Consider the following 27,811-nt stretch of genomic DNA (forward strand, 5'->3'; position numbering starts at 1 on the left):
CCGAGGTGGGTGGATCACCTGAGGTCAGGAGTTTGAGACCAGCCTGGCCAACACTGTAAAACCCTGTCTCTACTAAAACTACAAAAATTAGCTGGGCGTGGTGGCAGGTGCCTGTAATCCCACCTACTCGGGAGGCTAAAGCAGGAGAATCATTTGAACCCAGGGGACGGAGGACGGAGTGAGCTGAGATCGCACCAATGCACTCCAGCCTGGGCAAAAAGAGTGAAACTCTGTCTCCAAAAAGTGGGGGAGAAGGTGAGTCTCTTTACTATATCAAAAATATACTGTAATATGAAACATTTTAATTTTTAATTTTTCCCTTACTCTAAATTGCTAACAAATGATCCCCAACACCTCCAACTGATTTATGCCATTTTCCAGTGATAGGGTCTATTTCTGAGATATATTACTCCAGGGTACATGTCTATAATTAATTAACTTTAAAAAGTGAGGGAAGAATATATTTAGCCTTCTCAGCTAAAAACATACTCTTTTCCTCTATTTCTAATAATTTTCCTTTAAATACAGTAAGGTTCCTTTTTTTTTTTTTTTTTTTTTTGAGACAGAGTCTTGCTCTGTCGTCCAGGCTGGAGTGCAGTGGCATGATCTCAGCAAGCTCCACTTCCCAGGTTCACGCCATTCTCCTGCCTCAGTCTCCTGAGTAGCTAGGACCACAGGCGCCCATCACCACACCCAGCTAATTTTTTTTGTATTTTTAGTAGAGACGGGGGTTTCACCATGTTAGCCAGAGTGATCTCGATCTCCTGACCTCGTGATCTGCCTTCCAAAGTGCTGGGATTACAGGCGTGAGCCACAGCACCCAGACTAAATACAGTAAGGTTTCTTTAAACAGTTCTCATTTAGATAACATTGTTTCTCCCCATACTATCAACGAATAGAAATTAGCAAATTATTACTGCTTTTTGATACATGTTGCTTTAAAAAATGATAGTTTTCATGAACATCATGGTTATGTTTACATAACAGCTATGTTTAAACCTCTATATGGAAGAAAACATAAAAATAACTTATAAGGCCAAGGCGGGTGGATTGCTTGAGCCCAGGAGTTTGAGACCAGCCTGGGCAGTATGGCGAAACCCTGCCTCTACAAAAATACAAACAAAGGAATTCGATGTGGTGGCGAGTGCCCACTGTCTCAGCTACTCAGGAAGCTGAGGTGGGAGGATCACTTGAGCTCAGGAGGCAGAGGTTGCAGCAAGCCATAATTGTGCCACTGCACAACAAAGCAAGACTCGGTCTCAAAAAAAAAAAAAAAAAAAAAAAAAAAAAAAAAAAAAAAAAAAAAAAAAAAAAAAAACACCCCACCATAAAAATGTTCTAAAAGAAGCTCCTAAAAACTACATTTTTAATGCAAGTGGTATAATAATTAAAGTTAGGAGACAATGACAAGGTTTCAACCTTTGCACTCCTTTATGTTAGTTTTTAAAGAATACAATAAGAAATTAGAAAAAAAAAATCACAGCTGTAAATATTTTAATTGAAGCCTGTTAAGAGTTGTTATAACCAGTCTGTGAGTACTACTGGGACTAGAAAATATCCACTCTCAGAATGTAAGAAATATAAATAGGCTCATTAGGAAGGTAAAGAAATTTCCATTCCTACTTTTCCTGTGAGTAAAATCTATTTTCAACTCTAATAAGTATATAAAATACTGTGAGTACTTTACTATAAGAAAAAACTATGAAGTCCATAAAACAAGCAACATTTTCACCAAAAATTCAATTACATTTTCTTCCTTAATGCCAACTTAAAAAGTAGTATCTCATACCATATTTACTGCCAACATGCTTCTTACATTAGGCTGTATGGGATAATACATTATCTTTTTGTACAAAACATTAATGCAACCTCACCACAAAGTTATCTTTAATTTCTCTACCAAAGAAAAACAAAAAAAGGACAGCAAACCTATCTTAAGTCTACTGGATAGCAGCGTCTATGTGTAGATTTTTACTTCCTTTGAAACTGCCATTGTGCACATTCTCATTAAGTCCTTAAAAATCAGTACAACTAGTGGGACAATTACAGTTATCATCCCCAATTTCTCATGGCTAAGAAAACTTGGGTTCACGAGTATTATTTGCCCAACTGCAAAGAAAACAGAATGAAAACGTGCCCAATTTTACTTCCATTTGTATTATAAGGAATCATGATTAGGGTATCAAAATTACTCACATAGGGCTACGTTAAAATTAAATTTACTTTTATTTAATTTTTTTGAGTCAGGGTCTCACTCTGCTGCCCAGGATGAATGCAGTGGTGCAATCACAGTTCACCGCAGGCTCAACCTCCAGGCTAAGCAATGCTCCGACCTCAACCATCTGGATAGCTGGGACCACAGGCATACACCATCACATCTAGCTAATTTTGGTACTTTTTGTAGAGACAGTCTTGCTACGTTGTCCAGCCTGGTCTTCAACTCCTGGCATCAAGTGATCTCACTGACTCAGTCTCTCAAAGTGTTGAGGTTATAAATATAAACAATTGCACCTGGCCACAAATACTTATTAAAAAGGGAACCATGATGGTTTCTTTAAATTGACTGAATTTCCATTTTCTATAACTTAAATTTTACCTCTAGTTGTTCGTCCTCCAAAAGACTTATAACCAGCCACCTGATATCTTTAACTGCATCTTCATTGTTTAGGAAAATAAAGAGGTTATAAAATACCATGGTCTGGAGGTAGGTCAGTATTGTGTATCGTGCATGCCAAGAACTGCTTCTTGCTGTCTGTGAATGAGAAATAAACGATAAAGCAGTACTGACGAGAACATGAGGTGACAGATAGTGACATTACATACAAACAATGTAATATTCTAATTTAACTCTATTTTCACAGCTACAGCTAGGACAAGCTCATCTTATATTTCCTTATTAATAAAAGGTTGAATGAGGCCAGGTGCGGTGGCTCATGCCTGTAATCCCAGTACTTTGGAAGGATGAGTGAGGTGGGTGGATCACCTGAGGTCAGGAGTTTGAGATCAGCCTGGCCAACATGGTGAAACCCTGTCTCCACTACAAATACTAAAATTAGCTGAGTGTGGTGGCAGGCATCTGCAATCCCAGCTACTTGGGAAGCTGAGACAAGAGAATCTCATGAACCTCGGGGGCGGAGGTTGCAGTGAGTAGACATGGTGCCACTGCACTTCAGCCTGGGCAGCAGAGCGAACTCTGTCTCAAAAACAACAACAAAAATACCCATACAAAGGTAAAAGTCAATTTCACAAGAGATAATCAGTCATGATTAATGGCTCCTAACTCCTCTGAGGATGGCACATTATTTTACTTTTGGTAGCAGCAGTATGGTCTGGAAAGCAAATGATTAACAACTACTAAATTCTACTACAAAGAAATACCACTGGAGGTTGTTGAAAATATTTTCCAGTGTGTTACCAAATTTAAAATGAAAGCTATGGGAAGATGTCCACTTCTATATAACATGTGTAATGTCTGGAAAAAGCTGACCATACGGTATACTAACAATGCAAGCAGAGAATGTATAGTCAATATAGGTCTCTCTAGAATAGACCAGGTAACAGAAGTGAGCAAAACAAAGGAGAACTGGTAGAAAGGAACCACCATCCCCCTTCCTCATAAGCACTTTTTATCCAAAGCACTTAATAATGAATTAGCTCTCTGCATATTTTTGGCTTGAGTGACTTGCCCAAAGTCACCGAAGGCAGTGGCAGAGCCAGGTACAGAATCTAGGTCTGTTTCTTTGGTCAATATATATGTCTTCTCTTATACTAAAAGAAAATTAAAAACAAAAGCCAGGCGCTGTGTGCACTGCAGCTGACTGTGAAATTCTTAGAATGGTAAACCAAAATCCTAATCAAAAGACATAAATAGTATAAACACTCTTACTTGTTTTAGCACCTGAAGTACCAAAGGCACTTGATGAGGGTAAAGCAACCCCTGAGACATTAATGATAAACATAACTTTGCATCTCTTTTCAGTTCATCGTAACTATTGTCATTTTCCACTGGGGCAATCTAAAAAACAATGTAAAAAGGACAAAAAGGGAAAAATAATTGCCAGTAAGTACAAAGGCATCCTACATGAGAGATAATAGATCTTTACTTTAAACAATTTTTATGGAAAAGTTCAAACATGTAGAGAATAGTAAAATGAACCCCCATGAGCCAATCACCTCTTCAATAATGACAAACTCATAATCTTTTGTTTCATTTTTTGCTCCGCTCTGACTCCCATTCCCCAATGAAATTATTTGAAGCAAATCCCTATTTTATCCTAAATATTTTATTATATTATTTCTAAAAGGTCTCTTAAAAAAGAATCATGTAATGGACATCATCACACATAAAACTTCATTACAGTTATAATATAAAATATGTAGTAGTACTCAGATTTCCCCAATTACCGCATGCATGTGTTATTACAACTGGTTTTCTGAAATCAGGTTTAAGATAATGACCATATATTGTACTTACTTCGTATGTTTCATAAATCTCTTTCAATGCATATATTCCCCCTACTGTCTTAAAATCCCTTGCTCTGTATTTTTTTTCCTTGAGAAAAAAGGCTGTGTCTGTTGTTTTGTAGTTTCCCCCACTGTGGCCTTCCCTGACTGTATCCCTGCAGTGGTATTCCTTGGCCCCAGTAAGTCTTATAAATTGGCTATTAGATGTAAAGGTCTGACTTTATTGAAGTTTACTTTTTTGGGCACAACGTAAGTGGCGCTATGTATTTCTTTCATTGATATTTAGTTTTGTCTTTCTGTGATAATCCATTACAAAAAGAGAGATTTGCGAAATGGTCATTCCTTCTTCATTATTAGCTAGAATACTTATATATATATAAAAGTTTTCCCTCATTCCGAATAATGATTTCCCGTCTGTCCTCCAAAAGTAAATAACAATTTTTAAAAGATTATCATTATGAATTCCAACAAATCTGATGGCTATAGCCGCTGTCATTCTTTCTTTTGAGACAGGGTCTTGCGCTGCAGCCCAGGCTGATGTGTAGCGGCACAATCATGGCTCACTGTAGCCTCAACTTCCTGGGGTCGGTGATCCTCCCACCTCAGCCACCTGGGGTAGCTAGGACCACAGGTACGCACCACCGTGTCCAGCTAATTTTTTTTTTTTGTAGAGACAGACTCTCACTGTGTTGCCCAGTTTGGTCTCAAACTCCTGGGCTTGAACAATCTTCCTGCGTTGGCCTCCCGAAGTGCTGAGATTACAGGCATGAGCCACTGTACCCAGTACCCGTATTTGTTTTCATGAAGAAATCAGGTTTGTCTGGTACCATACTTTGATTATGAATGTATGCTGTTTAATGCCTTAAATTCATTTTAAATATTTTAAAAACACACCCTTGCACAAACAGTAGGGGAAAGTTTTAACAAAGTTTGCTAAGGGACTCTGGGGTGCTAAGTTGGAGGGATCTCATGAGGCCAGCATGGATAACAGAGCAAGATCCTGTCTCTACAAAAAAAAAAAAAAAAAAAAAATTAGCTCAGCTTGGTGGCACATGCCTATAGTCCGTCCTTGGGAGGCTGAGGTGGGAAGACTGCTTGAGCCCAGGAGTTCAAGGTTACAGTGAGCTATTATCACACCACTGCACTCCAGCCTGAGTGACAGAGTGATACCCTGTCTCTTAAAAACAATAAAGTTTGCTAAGGGAAATTATTTCTATCAAACACTGGACAAACTATCATAGTGAATTAATACACTCATCTTTAAACTGTTGTTAAAAAAAAATTATCCTGACATTTGTTAAAATCGAAAGGAAAACTTTATTCAGAGACATCAGGGGTAGGGGGATTCCTCCTAAACCAACTTAACAGGATTCCTGCAAAAGGCAGAATAGGTTGATCAGATACCAAGGGTGGGGGATTCTTTCTAAACTAAATTAGAGACAGTCTTGCTAAAACTGGACCAAAGCAGACAGGCCAAAGACAGAGCCCAAGGATGAGATCTAGTCAGAAGGAGGGCTCACTCAGAGGAGCTGACTTAAGTTTGGTCAAGGAGAGTCTTTGTCATAACGAAGGCATGATTCAGTTCTTTTTTGTTATGGGTATTCAAAGATATTTCATAATGCTGAGTTTTAAGTATTTTACCTCAGTTAAATATAATCCTTGGTATTTTAGAATAAAAATTATTACTTTTTGCAAATTAAAACAATACCGAGTTATATGTTTTCACCTGTCCTACTGGGAAAAATCGGGATGTTTAATATCATACTGTAAAAGTGAGTCTCTGAGGAAATAACCAATAAAGAAGGGTGTGGAGCAGCGTCTAGCAAAAGCACATATTCATTCACTTTCTACTGGCAATGTGTGTCTACCCTCCTATCTCAAAGATACACTGGCAAACATAGGAAATGACTACACAAAGATGTACATTGTAGCACTATTTCAAAAGCGCAACACTGGAAATAATTCAAATATCTATTGGATATGGAGAGTGTCTGGTTAAATAAACTGTAGTACATCCTTGTAGCTTAGATATCCTATCGTATGAACCACTCCTATTGTTATAAACTAATCCCTTAAAAATCTCTTCAGAAAAAAAGCAAAAGCAAAATGAAGTAAGCGAACCTCACTGTTTATCTGGCTGGCAGAGACATACTTAGAGCAGTGACTTTTAAAAACAGCGTAATATATGCTTTGTGGCATGTATAAAAATCAAATTTAGAGTAACTGTCAACAGGAACCAAGAGTTTTCACATGAGAGGTAAAAGATATAAAAATGCAAGTGGTTAAATAAAATCTTAGTAATCCCAAATCTAAATTGAAAATGTCAGTACGAGCTATCTCTCTTTAGAAAATGTGCCCAGAAACACTAACCAACTGAGTAACAGTGAATATCCCTTGAGCCCGGGAGATTGAGGCTGCAGTGAGCTATGATCGTGCCACTGCACTCCAGCCTGGGTGACAAAAAAAGGAAAAGGAAATAACACTGAACATTAATTATTGAACATCAATTGGTGCGATGTCAGAACACATTATTTTTTAATCCCTGGTATGTGACCAAAATGACTTTATGAATTTAATTCAATCCCAGTAGGAATTGTGTTTATAAAGGTTTAAAAAAAATTACAGAAGTATAAACTTGACAAGGAGATTCAAAACCCTGCCTTGGTGTGGGTGAGGAAGAATATGGTTGAAGTAATTTAACCACATCTCCAAAATGGCAGGACATCCATAGAAAAGTAACTTAAGTTGGAAAATAAAAAATGAGCAGTATAAGGGTATTTCTTTCTTTTTTTTTTTTTTTTTTTTTTGAGACGGGGGTCTCGCTCTGTCACCCAGGCTAGAGTGCAGTGGCGCAATCTCGGCTCACTGCAAGCTCCGCCTCCCGGGTTCACGCCATTCTCCTGCCTCAGCCTCCCTAGAAGCTGGGACTACAGGTGCCCGCCACCACGCCCGGCTAATTTTTTTTGTATTTTTAGTAGAGACGGCGTTTCACCGTGTTCGCCAAGACGGTCTCGATCTCCTAACCTCGTGATCCGCCCGCCTCGGCCTCCCAAAGTGCTGGGATTACGGGCGTGAGTCACCGCACCCGGCCAGGGTATTTCTTTAGAGACAAAGAGGTGTGCAAAAGCTTAAAAGTAGTGAACGTGGGCAGGGCAGAGTGGCTCATGCCTGTAATCCCAGCACTTTGGAGACCAAGGTACGAGGATCACTTGAAGCCAGGAGTTTGAGAGCAGCCTAGTTCCAGCTACACAAGACACTGAGGTGGGAGGATCACTTGAGCCCAGGAGTTTGAGGCCATCCTGGACAACATAGTGAGTTATCATCTCTTTCCAAAAAAAAAAAAAAAAAAAAAAAATGCAGATACATCTCTTTTGCCCAGCAATTTTACACCTAGGAAGTATCCTACAAATATGCTCACATGTTCAAGATACTTAAGAACAGCCAGAGGTTCCATCAACAGAAAACTGGTTAAATTTTTAAATGATGGTACAATTTAGTCATAAAAAGAGGCAATTTTGTGTAATGATATGAAAAGATGGACATGATATACTGAGTTAAAAACCAAAATCACGTTGCAGAATTACGTAATTGTTATTCATAAAACAACTTCACAAACACATTTGTAGGGTATAGCAGAGACACATTCATAGTCAAAGGTATAAAAGGACATACACCAACAAAGTCAGGGTACAAATGGTAAATACTCAACAGTTCACATCTCTAGGCATTACAGGTGGAGTTGTTTTCCTGGTCATTGTATTCACACTCACAGTAAATATGAGGTGATTTACAGTTTGGGTAGTTAACTGTGGTATAAAAAAGAAGATAGTCATTTGCTGGCAAGGTCTATTACCACCAGAATTTAAGATGACTCACTCGTCTGTTGAATCAGCAGTCTCTCCTCCTACCATTATGGAAAAAATGTGCTTTTCTAATGAAGTTAAGACACAATACTCTCAAGTACAGCATGGGTGAAAATGTTCTACTAAAAACAGTAAAATCCTAAAATCCAAGAGATAAATTTCACCAGATAGATTATATACTAAACTATGTTAACCAGTAGAAAATGCGGTTCATTTAGTTAGCAAAGGAATTACCTTATATTTTTCTCCTGATTATTGAAAAAAAGTTTTTCTAAAGAAATACCATCAATGTGAGGTGACTGTATCCAATGTACCACAATATCTGTACATTCTTCTCTAAGTTTCACATATGCAAAACTATAGTGGTGGATTTTGAGGAGCATTTTGAAGTTTGAAACTTAGGATAAAATACCTCTCCTCCCTCCTGACCACCACCATTTGAGCCCTTAATTGTTCCAAATTAAAATTCAGTTAAAGATCAGTAAAATAATAATATAAGTATGTACTTTACGACTGTGCTTTCTGCTTTCCAGGTATGTCATTTCATCCTTCTAACAATTCTATAAGGGATACTGATATTAAACTCACACTCTTTATATAGGACAGAAGTTCAGAAGCTTGTGCAAGGTCACAAAGAAAGCACCTGTCACAGGCAGAATTTTTTTTTTAAACTGTCACCCAGGCTAGAGTACAGTGGCCAGATCTGGTTCACTGCAGCCTCCGCCTCCAGGGTTCAAGTGATTCTCCTGCATCAGCCTCCTGCGTAGCTGGGACTACAGGTGTCTGCCACCACGCCCGGCTAATTTTTGTATTTTTAGTAGAGATGGGGTTTCACCATGTTGTTCACGCTGGTCTCAAACTCCTGATCTCAAGTGATCTGTCCGCCTTGGCCTTCCAAAGTGCTGGGATTACAGGTGTGAGCCACTGTGCCCAACCTACAGGCAGGATTTTAAACTAGGACTCTATTTACCCGAAAGCCAGGACTTTGTAAGCTATTATTGGTTGGAAAACCTCTTCCTTTAATCTTAAGAATATGAAGACTCTTAGACCAGAATAGGCAAGTTTATATATAGATATATATAAATATAAATTTAATAAATATATATTTCAAGGTTTTTTATGGATATAAAACTGCTTTTTATGGGATAGGATAAATAAGATTTTTAACAGAACAGCCAATGTACCATGTTTCTTACAACGTGTTAGCTGAAGTAGATCCAGCATTTTCACTTCTCGTGATTTATCCTATAAAAAATACGTGCAAAGTGCAAAAGATATATACAAGATGTTCATTGTATCATTAATGAGGAGGAACATGTCTACAGTGTTTACCATGTGCCTGATGCTGCTTTAAGCACTTAGCATATGTAAACACCCCTTATTCTCTCAATTTAGGATGCAATATCTTTTAATCTAAATTCTTGCTATTTGCTAGTGGCAACTCAGGAAATGGAAAATGTACATAATTCCTTGTTATCAGACTCAGCCACCCACTCCTCAATTTGGATAATGAGGGACACGTATTAACTCACTTAATCCTTGTAACAGCCTCAGGATGCGTGGTGTTATTACCCCCATTTTACTGATGAGAGGGATAAAGTTCGGAGGGGTTGAATTAGATGCCCATGATTACATAATGAGTTCATGGGCCATGGAGATGAATTTGATCCAGGCAGCCTGGCTCAAAACTTCATGCTATTAATGACTCCACTCACTGCCTCTTGTCTACCTAAGGAACAACTGTGATAAAACCAAAAATCTACTACTAGAGAGCACACTGGATATTAAATTCTCTAAGTCACCTAAGGAATAATACAGATATCTACTTACTGACGTGGAAAGTACATATATTGATTACGTTCATAAAAGGGAAGCTGTAGAGCTACTGGCATGACTCTACTGAAAAACAACTATGTAGGAAAATAACATTTGAGGAAATATAAAAAGAGAAATATATATAAATAGAAATAATATAAATAAAACTATGAACAGTGGCTGTTATCATACACAATTAGTCTTGTCAGTCTATCTTATAGATTTTTTATGAGTATGTGCTGCATTTATAAACTCACAATAATTTTAAGAAAAAAAGATACATATGAGAAAGGTTAATGGTAATGGTAGTTTATGAATATTTCCCTCCAACTTTCTAAGTTTTCTCTCAATAGGCATTTATTTCTTTCTAAAAGGAGAGAAATTAAACTTACACTGTTACTGAAATTTTCCACAAACTTCAAAGTAATGAAACTCATTTTTATTAAATTAGGAATGGGAGACCGAGCACAGTGGCTCATACCTGTAATCCCACCACTTGGGGAGGCTATTGTGGGAGGACCACTGGAGACCAACCTGGACAACATTAGACCCCACCTGTATAAAAATTTTTGAGAAAATTAGCCAGGCATGGTGGTGTACACCTGTAGTCCCAGCTACTCGAGAGGCTGAGGCAGGAGGATTGCTTGAGCCCAGGAGATTGAGGCTGCAGTGAGCCATGACTGCACCACTGCAGGGAGACTGTCTCAAAAAACAAAAAAAAGTGGCGGGCAGGGCAGGGGGCCCAGGTGATAAGCTGCCATCCGCTGGTCTCTCCTCTGAAATGCATGTTGTTGACCACCCACAATCAGGTAATTTGGGTTTTAAACTTTGGATAGTTGATAATAATCTAGTCCTTTAAATTGGTTCTAATTTAGTTCATATAAGTAAGTTATGAGGCATATGCTAACTGAATCATCTCTATTTGTTGTGTTCTCATCACCCCTAACCTGTGAATGTTGGCTCAATTCTTATACTTTTTTTTTCCATCTACACCCATTCCCTTGATGATCTCATTCAGTTTCATGGTTTTAAATACCATCTATGTTGATGACATTCAAGTTTGTACCACCAGGCTGCACTGCTCCACTGAACTCTGAATGTGTACCCATTATCTTCACTTATAAAAGCATCTTGACTTACAAGTCTTATAAGCATCTGAAATATGTTGGAAAGGGAATTTCTGACCTCCTCGTCAACTCCTTCTGTGCTCCTCTCATGGTTTAGTAAACAGGTTTCTTTTAAACGCCTCTCTTTATCCTCACCCTCTACACATCTGATTTATGTGCAAAATAACTGATGTGATGCCTTTGTACCTCTGGCCCCATTCATCATGATGGCCTAGGAGATTCTCAACCTCAATATTAGTATATCCAGGTGAAATGTTAGGCTTGTCAATGGTAACTTATATTGCACAGCTTTCTTTGTTTTTTTTTTGAGATGGAGTCTCGCTCTGTTGCCAGGCTGGAGTGCAGTGGCTCCATCTCAGCTCACTATACACTATAACCTCCACCTCCCAGGTTCAAGCGAGTCTCCTGCCTCAGCCTCCCAAGTAGCTGGGACTACAGGCGTGTGCCGCCATGTCCAGCTAATTTTTGTATTTCTAGTAGAGACGGGGTTTCACTACGTTGGCCAAGATGGTCTCGATCTCTTGACCTTGTGATCCGCCCACCTCGGCCTCCCAAAGTGCTGGGATTACAGGCGTGAGCCACTGCACCCGGCCTCTATCGTACAGCTTTCTAATGACCTAAGTTTTCATAAACTTCAAGTGAATTCAAATCATTCTTCTACCAACTGCACTCTTACATACTTGCCTATATTTGTTCTGAATGAAAGAAAAGCGATAGAACCCCAGCTATCCAAACAATCATTGCACATTATGAATTTATGAATGTTCTCTATCTGCTGGTATGTGACAGAGGAAAAACATTTAAGTACTAAGTAGATAAATCCTACGTACACCAAAGACCTATAGGTAAGAAGGACTTATACACTAGCAGCTACTGTCTGCTTTTATACCCCAAAAGATCCCAGGGATATTCCTGGGTATCATCCTCTGCATAGCATTCTTAAAATATTTTAGTAGTTCAATCCTTGAAAGTTACTGGTACAGTTATCTGTTTGAAATTTCCTAAAGACAAAGTATACTATAGCAAATCAAAAGTTTAGCATGCCATTTGTTTATCAACAATAGTAAGGGCTCTCCTCCTTGGATAATAATAACTGTACTGATGAATAATGTCAAAAAGTGGTGATGTTTATGCCAAGCCTTTCAAATGTATAATTAACACTGTTTTCCTAACCACAGTCAACCATATCATTATTGCAAACTATGATTTTGGAAACTAATGAGTCAACCTGTGACCTTAGTTCTACTAACTGCATCCCCTGAGTAGATGATTAGATAAAACCTCCTCAAACCATGCCTTTCATTAACAAAATGTCATTATATGATACCAGAGGCAAATGATTTCCTGCAGATATTTGTTAAAAACAGTTATAGGGCCCTTTAACATTGTAAAATAAGCAAAATATACTGAACACTTTCGTTTGTAGATTATATTAGTAAAGAAGTCGGAAATGGCTATATTAAAAAATTTCTTTGTAGCTTTTCTTTTAACTATTAATAGTCCCTCTAATCTATCATTACTGAGAAATTAGCTATCAGGTAAAACAATATGCTGTTAAAATTTCATGTAGCTGTCAAAATCCTGCTATCACCTAATACTAAAAACACAATTTCAACAAATATTAAACCACTATCACCTAATGATTTTTCTGTGACCATTTTACTTTTTAGAGTTCCAATCAAAATTCATACACTGTATGAAGAAAGGATATGCATTCTTAATTTCAGGAAAACCTTACCTTAAAAAACAAAGGTAGAAGCTGAAGTTGTTCTGTGACTGCTGTAGAAAAGGATCTTCCTGCACTTGCCATCAGCCATTTCAATACTATTTTGAAAACAAAGATGCAGAGTAAGTCTTTGCTATTCATTTACAGACCACAAAGTAGAACAATACTGTAATGTTAGTGTCAAACAGCCACTCCAACAGCTCTTCAATGTTATGAAAGAGATCATCTATGTTACTTCATAAATTAGACACTTGGCCGGGTGCGGTGGCTCAAGCCTGTAATCCCAGCACTTTGGGAGGCCGAGACGGGTGGATCACGAGGTCAGGAGATCGAGACCATCCTGGCTAACACGGTGAAACCCCGTCTCTACTAAAAAATACAAAAAAATTAGCCGGGCGAGGTGGCGGGCGCCTGTAGTCCCAGCTACTCGGGAGGCTGAGGCAGGAGAATGGCATGAACCCGGGAGGCGGAGCTTGCAGTGAGCTGAGATCCGGCCACAGCACTCCAGCCTGGGCGGCAGAGCGAGACTCTGTCTCAAAATAAATAAATAAATAAATTAATTAATTAATTAGACACTTATTGAGAAGCAGTATAACAGCACCCAAAATAAAATTTAAAACTTTTATGCATAAAAAGATACTATCCAGAGAGTAGAAAGACAACCCACAGGAGAAAATATTTCTAAATTGTGTATCTGACAAGGCATTGATATTAGAATAAATAAAGAACTAAAACTCAAAAACAACAAAACAATCTAATTCAGAAATGGGCTGGGTAAAGTGGCTCATGCCTGTAATTCCAGCACTTCTGGAGGCCAAGGCAAGAGGATCCCTTGAGCTCAGGAGTTCAAGACCAGTCTGAGCAACATACGGAGACTCTTGTCTCTAGAAAATATTTAAAAATTAGCTGAGTGTGGTGGTGGTGCACACCTGTAGTCCCAGCTACTCAGGAGGCTGAGGTGGGAGGATCTCTTGAGTCCTGGAGGTTGAGGCTGCAGTGAGCAGCCTGGACGACAGAGTGAAAGGTAGCAGAGGGGTGGGTAATGAATGACATGAGTAAATATTTCTCCAAACAAGAAATACAAATGGCTTATAAAGATTCTTGAAATATCAGTAATCATTAGGGAAGTGCAAACCAAAATACCTCTTCGTACCCACTAAGATGGCTGTACTTTATAAAAACAGTATACCACAAGATACTTCTTCATACCCACTAAGATGGCTATACTTTAAAAAAGCAAGCGAACAGAAAACAAGTGGTGAGAACACGGAACCCTTGTGCATTTGCTGACTGGAATGTAAAATGGTGCAGCTGCTGTGGAGAAGAGTCTGGCAGCTCTTCAAAAACTTAAGCACAGGAATACTACATGGTCTCACAATTCCACTTCTAGGTATATACCCTGAAGAACTGCAAGCAAGCACTCAAACAGGTACTTATACAAACATCAATGTTCAGAGCAGCATTAGTCACAATAGCCAAAGGTGGAAACAACCCAAATATCCAGCAAACAGATGAATGACACAACATGAATCAGAAATTCATTCATTCAACTTGAAAATACTATGTAACATGAAATAAGCCAGACATAAAAAAGACTTATGATTCAACTTATATGACCTACCCCGAGTGGGCAAATTCAGAGATGGAAAGTAGACAGTGGTTACAAAGGATGTGGGGAGGGAAAATGAGGAGCTGTTGTTAAAGGGTACAGAGCTTCAGTTTCGTATGGTGAAGAGAATTCCAGAGATAAATGGTCGTGATGGTTGCACAAGGGTGTGAATGTAACTAATGCCACTGAACTGCACACTTAAAAATGGTTAAAACAGTAAATTTTTCATTATGTCTATTTTACCACAATAAAAAAAGAGGTGGGAAAAAACTTCACAGGATAATCAAGTAAATGTTTTCAAATGAGTTTCTACTAATTTTATCCACTCACTGGTTTTCAAGAGTTTAATGCCCTGAGTTCGTTCATCTTCTTCACCAATTCCATTTTCTTCCATAACATGGTTCTGAATTTCTTCATCCACATCCATAAGAGGTTTCAATTTCTCCAGAATTCGAGCAGTGAACTCAGGGACATGAGGCGATGTGGTTGGTGCGGTATTTGGCAAAGAAACATCAATCATGAATATGTAGGTCAGCACGCTGCAAAATAAAATACTTCATATAGGAAGAGGTACCACATTACCAATAAAAATGAGGTTCAAAAGTTATGACCCAATCAAAGTAAACTGTCCCCAGACAATTCCTGGAGTGGGTCTTAGATTATGCCTGTGTGTAAAAGAAGCCTTATAATTAAGAGGTATTGAAACTTAAGTGTTGTGACTGCTCATCTTTGGCTTCGGAGGACGCTGCTGTCCTAGTTTACATTCAGTGTTTCATCTTGGTTCCCAAGACACAATAGCAAACAATCTGAGAAAGACACCATGAAACCTACTGACAACATAACCAGCATGTATTATTAGCTATTACAATTTAAAAAACAAAGCACTCGAGAGGTATACCACAGAGAAAACAGTACCTACCTTCCTATTCTTTCTCTGACATTTTTGTAAACCTGGGTGAGTTTAGGCTCCAAGTACTTCAGTAGTCTGTGCAATAGTTCAGGCACTCTCCATTCTTGCTGGGCAAGGCCACCTTGTAGTACATAAAGTCGACTAAAATTAAAGCATCGTAGTGTTATATTGGATACCCTTTCTGCCTTTACATATTGACAGTATGGACAGACAATGTCTGTATTTCACTTAAAACTTTTTCATTTTCTCACCTAATAAATACTACAATATCCACAATTCAAAATAGCCTCTTTATGAAGATTTTATTTTTCCTCCATCATTTTCTCTGTATTTGCATTTCATCTCCGCTACTAGATAACTGAAAGAAATACTGACTTCAGAATACTCACCGAGTAATATTTAAACATCAGAATTCAAGTTTTCTCATTAATTAAGTACTACTTCTTTTGAATGAAATTATCCATATTTCTATTGTCTAACTTTCTACAGCACCACATGCCCCAACCAAGGCAGTTTTTCCTTAAAATGATTACTCTCTCTTTGTATCTTTTTAACAGGAAAAAGTGAAAAATAAGATGTGATGAAGACACAAAAGCACAAAACACAATTCCAATAAAAGATCTGACAGCAAAGAATGCTGACTCTAATTTGTGTTTAAATTGCTCAGGTTGCCTACATCTCACTTATCCAACTAATAAATAACTCTTATTAAGTATCACATGTTGTATGGAACCAGATCACAACACCTTCCAGAAGAAAGTAATTACTTCATCTAGACTTCACAAGTATAGACCATTCTATAAACACCTCATAGGTTTTTTAAAAAATTTACCATGCATCTACAAAGGATCCTCCTTCACCACTCAATGGTGATTCCAACAGCAGTTCAAAAAGCCAATGAAGTTTCCGGGGATCTCTGCTTTCCTGTGTTTAAAATATGATGTAACAGTTAACAGGTGACCTACAATTCTATAAATAAAGCATATTGTTATTTTATTTAATTTTGTTTTTGAGGCTAGGTCTAACTCTTGCCCAGGCTGGAGTGAAGTAGTGTGATTACCTCCCAGGCTCAAGTAATCCACCTGCCTCGGCCTCTAAAGTAGCTGGGACCACAGGCACGTGCCACTATGCTTTGCTGATTTTTTATTTTTTGTAGAGACAGAGTCTCCCTACGTTGCCCAGGCTGGTCTCCAACTCCTGGCTCCAAGCAATCTTCCTGCCTCAGCTTCCCAAAGTTCTGTGATTAAAGGTGAGGACCAGTGCACCCAGCCATATTCAATTATTTTAGAAATACTAAAAACATATATAAGTACAGTCACCCCTTGGTAACTGTGGTGGATCGGTTCCAGAACTCCCTTAGGATACCAAAATCCACAGATGCTCAAGTCTCTTATGAAAATGGTGTAGAATTTATATATAACTTATGCACATCCTCCTGTACACTTTAAATCTTCTCTAGAGTATTTGTAATACCTAATACAATGTAAATGCTATGTAAATAGTTATACTGTATTGTTTAGGGAATAATGACAAGAAAAAAAAAATCTGAACAGGTTCACTATAGACACAACCATCCCCCACCCTTCCAAAATATTCTCCATCTCCTCAGGTTGGCTGAAACGATAGATGTGGAACTTATGGATATGGAGGACTGACTGTATAGAAGAAGAAAATCAAACTAAAACTGACAGATGACTCAGATTCAAATGTGACGATCATAGTTCAAGTTAACAGTGAGAAAACTGTTGTTAGCTAAATGGATTATCTTAAAGTACACAAGCTATGGACATATCTGGTATAAAAAATAATACCTTAACTTTGTATTATGTGGCTTTTACTATATGTAAGTGACATTTCCAAATACATGATTGTCACTTAATTTTAAAATGCATTACTACAGCAGAGAAGATAAAACAATCACATGAGTCACCTCTCAAGACTTATTTGAAAGGCTGAATAGAGCCATCTCCAATTACGTAAGATGACAAAAGTATGAACAAATTTTCAAGATTCAAGAAGTGAGTTACTTTACTTAGAATAACAGTCTCTAATCCCATGGAAATAGAAAACAGAGACAGTATCAAACAGTTTGAATACACGAGTTAGACAAAAAAAGATGTAGGGTAACTTACACAAGATGTTGCTATACAAGCTCCCCAGTCATTATAAGTTTCTACGGTAATGTTGGACAGTGCTGTTCTAAGCAGAGGGCACAGAAGCTCCCACAGCTTCTCCACCTACTCAAAACAAAATATATGGGTAAGAGTTAATGACACTCTGAACATTTTTCTCCAAATATCTTTCTTTACCTGGAAATGTACACACATATAAATACATCATTCAAATTATTTTTGAGACATGGTCTCACGCTATTGCCCAGGCTGGAGTGCAGTGGCATGATCATACCTCGATGCAGCCTTAAGTTTGTGAGCTCAAGTGATCCACTCACTTCAGCCTTCCAAGGAGCATGGACTATAGGTGTGTGCCACTACGCCCGGCAATTTTTTTTTACTTTTTGTAAAAACAGGATCTTGCTGTGTTGCCCCAGCTGGTCTTGAACTCCTAGCCTCAAGCAATCCTGTCACCCTGACCTCCCAAAGTGCTGGAATTATAGGCATGAGCTAGCATGCCTGGCCCCAGTTATTTTTTAGAGCACCCAATTAATCCAGGAAAGTACCTTACTACATTATCATCATACATATCCAGATATAGGTGAAATGTTTCCCAAAAAATATTCAGAAAAGAGTAAATACTTTGTATGGCTCTTTAAAAAAAATCTCTTGGCTGAGTGCAGTGGGTCATACCTGTAATCCCAGAACGTTGGGAGGCCAAGGCAGAGGGATCACTTGAGATCAGGAGTTTAAGACCAGCCTGGCCACAGGGCAAAACCACGTCTCTACTAAAAATACAAAAATTAGCTGAGCGTGGTGGCACATGTCTGTAATCCCAACTACTCGGGAGGCTGAGGCAGGAGAATCGCTTGAACCTGGGAGGCAGAGGTTGCAGTGAGCCAAGATCATCCCACCGCACTCCAGCCTAAGCAACAGAGCGAGACTCCGTCTCAAAAAACAAAACAAAACAAAACAAATCTCTCATATGACTGATAAGTGTTCTTAAAAATCTTGTATAATAGTACACTAGGCTGAAACAAAACCTCAATCAAATTTTCCACGTTTCTCAAGATCATTTGATTAAATCTTAAAGTAGAGGCAATGAATGACATTTTAATTTAATTTAGTAAGTAGTCTGAGATATAATCTTCAAATTCCAAGTCTTGGATAAACAGTCCTTAAAAACACGTACAGTTGTACAGAGACTGCATTTACGCACATAGATTTTCTCATAGGTTAATGAGCATACAAATCACTTGAGGTCTTAAAATGCAGACTGATTCATCTCAAGTGGGCCTGAGATCTTACTTTCCTAAAATGCTCCCAAGTGCGACTTCTGCTGCAGGTCCATGGACTGTACCTTAGTTAAAAAGGACATACCTTGATTTCATCATTACACACTGTGTGCATGCATCAAAATATCACATGTACCCCATAAACATGAACTGCTACTGTTATCAATTTTTTAAGTTTCTAAAAAAAAAATCTGAAATTTGTTTTAAAAAAAAGAATGAATGAAGGCCAGGCACAGTAGCTCACACCTGTAATCCCAGCACTTTGGGAGGCCAAGGTAGGCAGAGTTCAAGAGCCAGGAGTTTTATGTTTTACAAAACAGGTAACTCAAGAGTGGCTTTAACAGAAGACAAGACCACATGTGACATTTTAAAATAAAATTGTTTCTTGTAAGCAAAAGTGTTTGCAGTCCTCCTAAAAGTTGACCAAAAAACCCTATTTGTGTCTTCTCTTCGACAACATAGTGATCTACCTTATGTTCAGGTAGTCCTGACATTTGACCAGGTTATTTTTAGTCTGGTGCATTTTGCTAACAAACTAACCTTGGCCGGGCGCGGTGGCTCAAGCCTGTAATCCCAGCACTTTGGGAGGCCGAGACGGGCGGATCACAAGGTCAGGAGATCGAGACCATCCTGGCTAACACGGTGAAACCCCGTCTCTACTAAAAGATACAAAAAACTAGCCGGGCGAGGTGGCGGGCGCCTGTAGTCCCAGCTACTCTGGAGGCTGAGGCAGGAGAATGGCGTAAACCTGGGAGGCGGAGCTTGCAGTGAGCTGAGATCCGGCCACTGCACTCCAGCCTGGGAGACAGAGCCAGACTCCATCTCAAAAAAAAAAAAAAAAAAAACAAACAAACAAAAAAAAAACAAAAAAACCAAACTAACCTTAAAGGCAGGTGTATGAAAACTACATCGTATAATTAAAAAGAGGGATACTCTAAAAGGAAGAGTCAAACTCCAACTGTTTAGAAGACTAGGCAAGTAATATAAATGATAAGGAGGCTAAGAGAAAGGACTTAATGAGAAGCTGGAATGGCTTAATGAAGGGAGAAGTGCACATGCACCATCAGCAGAGTGACACAGTGCATTAATGTAGGACCAGTGTTCCAGGATCTTCCTCTTTTTCAAGAAACTGGAATTCTTCTTCCTTTTTTCTTTTTTTTTTTGAATTTTTTCCACCAATGTGGGTAAATATTTCAAAAATTTAAAGATAGTAAATGTTCTTAGAGATCATTAGGCTGTAATCTGTAATCAAAAGCAATGTCTACATATCAGCATATTTCCTATCACTGAACATTTCATATTTTAATTATCAGTATCTAATGTATTGGAAATTGCCACCAAAATGGGTAACATAGCTTTAACTGGAAATGTTCTGTAGAAATATTAATACATCACCTTTTCAAATGTCCAATGTTTAGAACCTCTGATTAAACCAGCTATAATTTCTGCAACACATCGCTGGGTGCTTTCATGTGAATCTGCAACCAAACGTTCTAAATGCGGCTTCAGAACTGGCAGGAAGGCATCATCAAAATTCCTGAATACACCCTATAAAAACAAAGACAGTTCTTCAGTACTCAAATGGCTATCGTCTCAATTATAATTATGCTTGTAATTATTCTGTACCTTACTAATGTGCTTAAAAACTCCAAGCGTACTCCCCTTTAGAACTGCTTTAACAATTCCGGTAAGTTAAAATAGTAAGCATATTGTCATTTTAAATATCACATTGAAATGTAACCAATGAAATAAACATTAATAATCTTTCTAAGTATCACACCTCAAAAAAAGCAACTAAACATAAAAAACACATATAATTTTGGGTATTTTTTTCCTTCTAGTGCCAATTACAACAAACATTAAAGATAAATACAGTCATCCCTTGGTGTACATGGGGAACTGGTTTCAAGATCCCCACTCCAGAATACCAAAATGTTCCAGTCCTTTACATAAAATGGTATTACATCCTCCTGTATGTTTTAAATCATCTTAAGAGTACTTATAAGATATAATACAATGTTTACCAATTGTATTATATATTAATGCTATGTAAATACTTGTTATAATGTCTTGTTTAGGGAATAATGACAATAACAAAAGTCTGTACATGTTCAGTGTAAATTCCAGTGCCATTTTAGATGAAAGCAGATGGCTAGCCTTGATCAAATATTTATAAGTTATGAACCTACAAACTGAATAGTTACTAAGCATTACAAAGAGGATACGTAAATAATATAGTTACCTTAAAGAGACAAAAACGTCGTGGATTAAACTTATCTTTTCCTTTTCTGTCTTCTAATGATAGAAAAGTAATTAACTGTTCAACAAATTTAGGATCAGAAAAATGATCAAATACAATCTGTTCTGCCTATAAAGTTTAAAAAAAAAAGAACAATATTCAGGGTTTAAAATCCACTTAAATACATGATTCTGAAAAAGTTAAAATTACAAGATTTTGATAGTCAAAAAGAGGCTGTATTTTTGTTTCAATGAATTTTTAGTTCTCATAGGTAACAATGATTTCTAAAACCAAGTATCTCCCTCTAAAAATGCTAAAACAGTAAGAATAAGTTTTCCTTCAGATTCTCAAGTTTGAATCCTATTTCTCACACTGTGAATTAAAAATCAACAAATGTTCTGCTTGGGAAATGAAGACTGAAAGCAACTGTGACATCTGGTGTGCAATTTGTTAAAATCCCCAAAACTATACATCAAGCCCCAACAAATCACTTCCATATTTATAAAACACCAGAAGTTAAAAAGGTAAACCAACCGTTCAGAACCAGAAAAAGTTACAACACCATTAACTTGAGGAATACATAAACTTAAAAACCCTTGTCAATTTTCTTTTTTCTTTTCTTTTTTTGGGACAGGGTCTCACTCTGTCACTCAGGCTGGAGTGCAGTGGTGTGATCATGGCTCATTGCAGGTAATCAGGTAATCTTCCCACCTTAGCCTCCCAAGTGGCTGGGATTAGAGGTGTGCACCACTACGCCCAGCTAATTTTTGTATTTTTTGTAGAGACAGGGTTTTGCCATGTTGCTCAGGATGGTCTCAAACTCCTGGGCTCAAGTGATCCATCTGCCTCAGACTTCCAAAGTGTTGGGATTACAGGTATGTGATGGCTCCCAGCCAAGTCAACTTTCAAAATGAAGTAAATTAAATGAAGTTTAAGTCAAGTTTTAACTGAAATCTACCAATATGTATTTACGGAGTACCCATAATTTATATGCAATAGAAAACTAAAAATCAGTCATTAACTTTTCCTTCAAAACACTTGTAACAGAACTGATACAAGAAATGAGCAGCAAACTACATAAAGCAGTAGCCAAAGAAATGCTGAATGGGGCAGTAACTCAGTCTTAGATACATCAAGATCTGTGTCAACTGGCACTGGTATAAAGGGGTTGGGGAGAATGGATTACATAGTCACCAGTATTTATGCAGCGCTATACTGAAAAACACAAATTGTATTAAGAAAAAAAAAAGAAAAAGAAGAACTGAAGTGAGGTTGAGATAAATAAGTGGCCCAAAATAAGATGCATTTGAACCATGGTGAAATGGAATGCTTACCTCTGTCATATCCTCCCTGCTTCTGCCAAGCTTAGGCTGCTCTTCCACACCAGCATAAACAACCATATTCCTATATAGTAAGAGTTCATATTTATCATACGCATAGAAAAAAATATTAGAGCTTCATGGATAGAAAGCATTAGAAGGCACTTTTAATGAACTCTAACTAGATGCTAAGTTTGGGGAGATGAGTACAGCAGTAACAGTCTAGGCCTTAAAAATCTATCAGATCACTGTGTCCTAATGACAAATGGAGTTAATAAGGAGAGAAAAATATGTATTTCTCTGGGCTGGCTTAGGCATGTGTATTATTAATAGGTCGGAATATAATTTAGAGCAGCTATTAATAACCTCCTTAGCCATATAACCATGGGATTCAGAAAGGCTAAGGGTTTTCATACAAGGAAAGAGGCAGGAATGAGGCGTAGCATTGGCAGGAGCAAAAGAAAGAGAGGACTAAGGGAAGGGGAAAGATAAAAGAACCTTCAAGTGCCTCTGAACCTCCCCAGAAACTGAAATATGATAAAACAGTTATATCAAAGGCATTTAATGATAAGATACACAGTAAGTTACTTACTTCGGCCAGGTGTAGTATCCCCAGTGAGTTTTTTCCACAAAGCAACTTGACTCCCATTCTTTTTTAGTTCTTGGTAAAGTTTTGCTATCATAATGCAACCAATGATTATCAGGTCTATCACCAGCAATAATTTGGGTGGGTTTAGGATATCCACCTAAGGAAAAGACAATCACATTTGATGAATTTAAAAACATTCACCCAACAGTTATTCTCAAATTTCAATCAACAGTACCAGTGTAACTTTGTCTTCACAATACAACACTATTAAAATTCTCTCAAGACAAGGTAACATATGTATGAGCAATTGGGGGCACATTTCAAAACACAGAAGATGGGATTATCTACTAAGTTTTGTTGAATCAGTTACTTTGGGGGAAAAGATCAAGGATGAAACTTACTTCATTCCTTTTACCAAAATTAAATGGATTCATTTTGTTTAAACTATTTAGATTTGAAATAATAATTCCAGACTTACAGAGCTCAAAGATTTCCCACATAACTTTCACTGAGACACCCAAATTTTGACATTTTGATATTCTCTCTCCACACATACTTATCAAAACTATGAGTATCAATTGTAGACATCATCTCAAATAATCAAAATACAATTCTCAAAGTTTACATTAATACAGTAAAATTATTTCATCAATAGACTTTACTCAAATTTGGACGGCTGTACCACTGAATGTACTTTACATTAAAAAAAATTTGTAAACATTTTCTTCTGGACTATAATCCAATCCAGGATTAAACGTTGCATTAAAGGAAATTAAAGATACCATACAATTGAAATGCAATGTTTTAATCCTGGATTGGAGACCAGAAAAAAATGGTTTTTTCTTCTGAAAAATTCTGGTAATACAATAAGGTATGAGGAAGAAAATTCACCTTGTCCCTAATCCCACCACCCAAAGAGAAACATTTAACAAATTAGTAACAGCAATTTAAGTCTTTGAAATATGGTTGATGAAATAATTAGTGTAATTGCTTAGTGGGTGAGATAAATCATATGAAGGCAGAAAAAATCAATCTATTTTTGTAGATAGTTATCACTGGCTTTTACTAAGTCAACTGTTTCCTTCATAATGTTATTTCATATTTTGTGTTAATATCCATAGAACAATATTTGAGGTCAAGAACTAAAATGTATACATGTCAAGAAAATTTTCTGAGTTTTATCGGAAAGTACTATTAATTACTTCTGGTAGTACTCACTGATTTCACATGGGTTAATGGTCAGCTTTTTGTGGGTTCTTTTTAGCTGTTTAAGGATACCAGCAACAGCTGAGATAGCCATCTAGAAAAGAAAAAAGGTACATTTATAAAAAAAATTTAAATCGTTTAACTGGTTGCCTGCTCTACTCAAAGGAGAAATTGATTCTGTTTCTTTAAAAAAACACTTCACCTATTGACATCTGGCAGTACAGCCATGTGAGTGCTAAATCTGACTTAGAATAAATCACAGGCAGTTCTTACTCTACAGTCTTGACCCATGCTAGTCTCTCCTCCTAGAAAACTTTGACCCTTTCTTTGTTAAACCAATACCTGCTCATTCTTCAAATCTTAGCCTCCGGGTATTTTTTTTTTTTTTAAGATGGAGTTTTCACTCTTGTTGCCCAGGCTGGAGTGCAATGGCACAATCTCGGCTCACCACAACCTCCCCATCCCGGGTTCAAGCGATTCTCCTGCCTCAGCCTCCCGAGTAGCTGGGATTACAGGCATGCACCACCACGTCCAGCTAATTTTGTACTTCTGGTAGAAACGGGGTTTCTCCATGTTGGTCAGGCTGGTCTGGAACTCCCAACCTCATGTGATCCGCCTGCCTCAGTCTCCCAAATTGCTGAGATTACAGGCATGAGCCACCAAGCCTGGCCCAGCCTCAGGGTATTTTTAAAGATTGTTCTCCAATGCTTCAGCTTAGGCCATCTCCCCATCCCCCACCTCACCTCTGACACTTGGAGAGTACAAAACTGTACCCCTCCTGAAACACTACACATCTTATTTTCTAATTTTTCAATCTTTCCCATTAGCCTATAAACTTATTTCCTGCTATATTCCCAGTGTTTAGACACACAGTGCCTAAGCATGTCTTTATATATTTGTTAGATGAATCATTATCATCTCTGAACCAACGGGGTAAATTTCAAATCAATACACTTCAAGATATTTATTAACCAAGTGTGTATTGTTTGTGAAGAATTTAAAGACTTCAGGTCACATACATAGTCTCAAACCCAAGACTGTAGCTAAAACAAGGTATGTACCTTTCGAACTACAATTGCATCATGGTTGAGATTCTCAACAAAAAACCGTATGGCACGAAGAGGCAACACTCGGTCATCTCTCAGCAGTAGAGATAGAAGCCCAATGCCTATATGTTCAAATTTCCAGGGCCTTAAAAGGAGGAAAAATGACAAAGCATACCACACATAAAACCACTTGAAGAGGAAAAAAAGTATGTGAAACACTTTATAATTTTAAGTTTCTCAAGAATTAAAATAGGTCTACTGAAGAATGCTGCTCCTATTATTAATCCCAAACTTTCCCTCCATCTCTTTTCCTCTTAATCTGCTTACAAATACACAAATCAGAATACAACTTTTTGTGACACCGTCATTCATAGCCTTCCTTGTAGAAAACTCCTATAGTATTTAAGATAAATGCTGTGAGAATTACAAAAATCTTTTGCACTTACAGGTTTCTTTGCTCCACACCATCTAGCAAAGTGTCTACCAAATTTTCATAGTTCCTTTAAAAAAAAAAAAAAAATCAAGTGAGGTATTACTTTACTATAATACTAAAATGAACATCAAAAAATATAATAGAAATTCAAATTCTAGCCAAATTCACCCTCCTTCCCCACTTACTTCTCACCACCTGACTGTAAAGGGCCTGGTGAGAAGCAAGCCAGAATGAAAGCAGACAGGTGAACAGAGATGCTGGGAAAAGCTCATGAAAGGCTAGGGAGAGTGAACTCAACTTTTCCTGAGTGGACATGCACAAGTAACTCTGTAAGTAGTAATCAATTAATTGGGAGTGGTACACACACACACACACACACACACACACACACTCACACACACACACACACACGATACACCAGGTATCAGAAATACATTAGATAGGCTATAAGAGTTTATTATTTATAGACATTTTAGAAAACAACAAAGAGGCATATTCATATACTAATTGTAAGGCAAAGACAGAATCAAGTTAGGAAGACTCTTGCTTGAGTGTCATCACTGAAGGATTTAAGTACTTTGGTACCAAGAATCCAAAAACAGTTTATTAAAATCCTGATACCAAATTTGACCAAAAAGTCATTACTATTATATGAACTATAAAATGATACATCTGCTAAACTTGAATTTAGGAATTAATGACTGATGTGTACCAGTTATGTAGTTTCTGAAATATTACTACCTTAAAAAAAAAAAAGATAATTGACAAGAAAAAAAAAAGATATGACAGTGAAATAACTTTTTGTTTTATTTGAGACAGGGTCTTGCTCTGTCACCCAGGCTGAAATGCAGAGGCACAATCTCTGCTCACTGTAACCTCTGCCTCCCAGGGTCAAGCGATCCTCCCACCTTAGCCCCCCAAGTAGCTGGGACTGTAGGTGCATGCCACCATGCCTGGCTAATTTTTGTATTTTTTGTATAGACAGCGTTTCACCATGTTGCCCAGGCTGGTCTCGAACTCCTTAGCTCAAGCCATCTTCCCACCTCAACCTTCCAAAGTGCTGGGATAACAGGCAAAAGCCACCACGCCTGACCTTATTTTTAAGATGGTGTTTTATACCTCCATAGCTTACAAAGAGAAAACAGGAATCTTTGTAATAACTCTCTCTCGATTTCTTTGTATTTTTTTCAGAAGTCAATCTGTAAGCATCATTAAGCAATTATGGTATACATCTATATTTTAGAGATGTTAAAAACTTACTATCAGCCAGGCGTGGTGGCTCACGCCTATAATCCCAGCACTTTGGGAGGCCAAGGTGGGCAGATCACTTGAGGCCAGGAGTTCAAGACCAGCCTGGCCAATGTGGTGAAAACCTGTCTCTACTAAAAACACAAAAATAGCCCGGTGTGGTGATGCATGCCTGTTATCTCAGCTACTCGGGAGGCTGACACATGAGAACAGTTTAAACCTGGGAGGTGGAGGTTGCAGTGAGCCATGACCGTCTCACTGTACTCCAGCCTGGGCAACAGGGCAAGACTCTGTCTCAAGAAAAGCCAAAACTTACTATCTATATATCATCTATTGAAGTACACCATTCATCAATTACCTTAGGGCATCAGCATTCTTTTCTTGTTGGCGTTTAATTCCTTCCTTAATTTTTTCTGGGCTAAGCAATATCTGGTTGATAGAGGGGTTTTTTGACTGTTGAAGTAATTCCGCTATTTCAACACATGACTTTGGAATCTTGTTAAAAAGAAAAAAGCAGGAAAAAAAAAATGAAGTTCTGATGCATACTACCTGAACGAACCTTGAAAATGTTATGCTAAGTGAAAGAGGCCAGACACAAAAGTCCACATATTTTATGATTCCGTTTATATGAAATATCTAATAACGGGCAAATTTACTGAAAAAGAAAGTGGTTTCCAGGGCTTTGGGGTATGGAAGAATGGGAAGCGACTGCTATTAGGTACTCATTTTGTTTTGGGGCAATGAAAATATTGTGGAGGCCAGACATGGTGGCTCATCTCTGTAATCCCAGCACTTTGGGAGGTCAAGGTGA

General features: G+C 37.8%; 1 protein-coding gene across 7 annotated transcripts in view; it reads right to left on the reverse strand.

Moving 5' to 3' along the window:
* Window positions 1-27,811, reverse strand: part of PSME4 (proteasome activator subunit 4) — a 106,994-nt gene that overhangs the window by 7,298 nt on the left and 71,885 nt on the right. For 4 of the 7 annotated variants that reach the window (XR_749655.2, XR_004054325.1, XM_010378889.2 and 1 more), the window contains exons 29-43: window positions 27,359-27,495; window positions 25,766-25,819; window positions 25,335-25,464; window positions 24,286-24,367; window positions 23,071-23,224; window positions 22,494-22,563; window positions 21,163-21,288; window positions 20,316-20,468; window positions 17,647-17,751; window positions 16,347-16,438; window positions 15,524-15,655; window positions 14,935-15,143; window positions 13,008-13,093; window positions 3,887-4,015; window positions 2,597-2,752 (exon numbers count right to left, since the gene is read on the reverse strand). Coding sequence is in view for 5 of the 7 variants with exons in the window: in XM_010378889.2 (XP_010377191.1) it covers window positions 2,597-2,752; window positions 3,887-4,015; window positions 13,008-13,093; window positions 14,935-15,143; window positions 15,524-15,655; window positions 16,347-16,438; window positions 17,647-17,751; window positions 20,316-20,468; window positions 21,163-21,288; window positions 22,494-22,563; window positions 23,071-23,224; window positions 24,286-24,367; window positions 25,335-25,464; window positions 25,766-25,819; window positions 27,359-27,495 (1,815 nt within the window). In the remaining 2 variants the exon portion in view is untranslated. The remainder of the gene's footprint in view (window positions 1-2,596; window positions 2,753-3,886; window positions 4,016-13,007; window positions 13,094-14,934; window positions 15,144-15,523; window positions 15,656-16,346; window positions 16,439-17,646; window positions 17,752-20,315; window positions 20,469-21,162; window positions 21,289-22,493; window positions 22,564-23,070; window positions 23,225-24,285; window positions 24,368-25,334; window positions 25,465-25,765; window positions 25,820-27,358; window positions 27,496-27,811) is intronic. The other 3 variants (XM_030921092.1, XM_030921091.1, XM_030921093.1) reach the window with 2 other exon arrangements.

This window comes from Rhinopithecus roxellana, chromosome 17 (assembly GCF_007565055.1).
Source record: "Rhinopithecus roxellana isolate Shanxi Qingling chromosome 17, ASM756505v1, whole genome shotgun sequence".
Lineage (NCBI taxonomy): Eukaryota > Metazoa > Chordata > Mammalia > Primates > Cercopithecidae > Rhinopithecus > Rhinopithecus roxellana.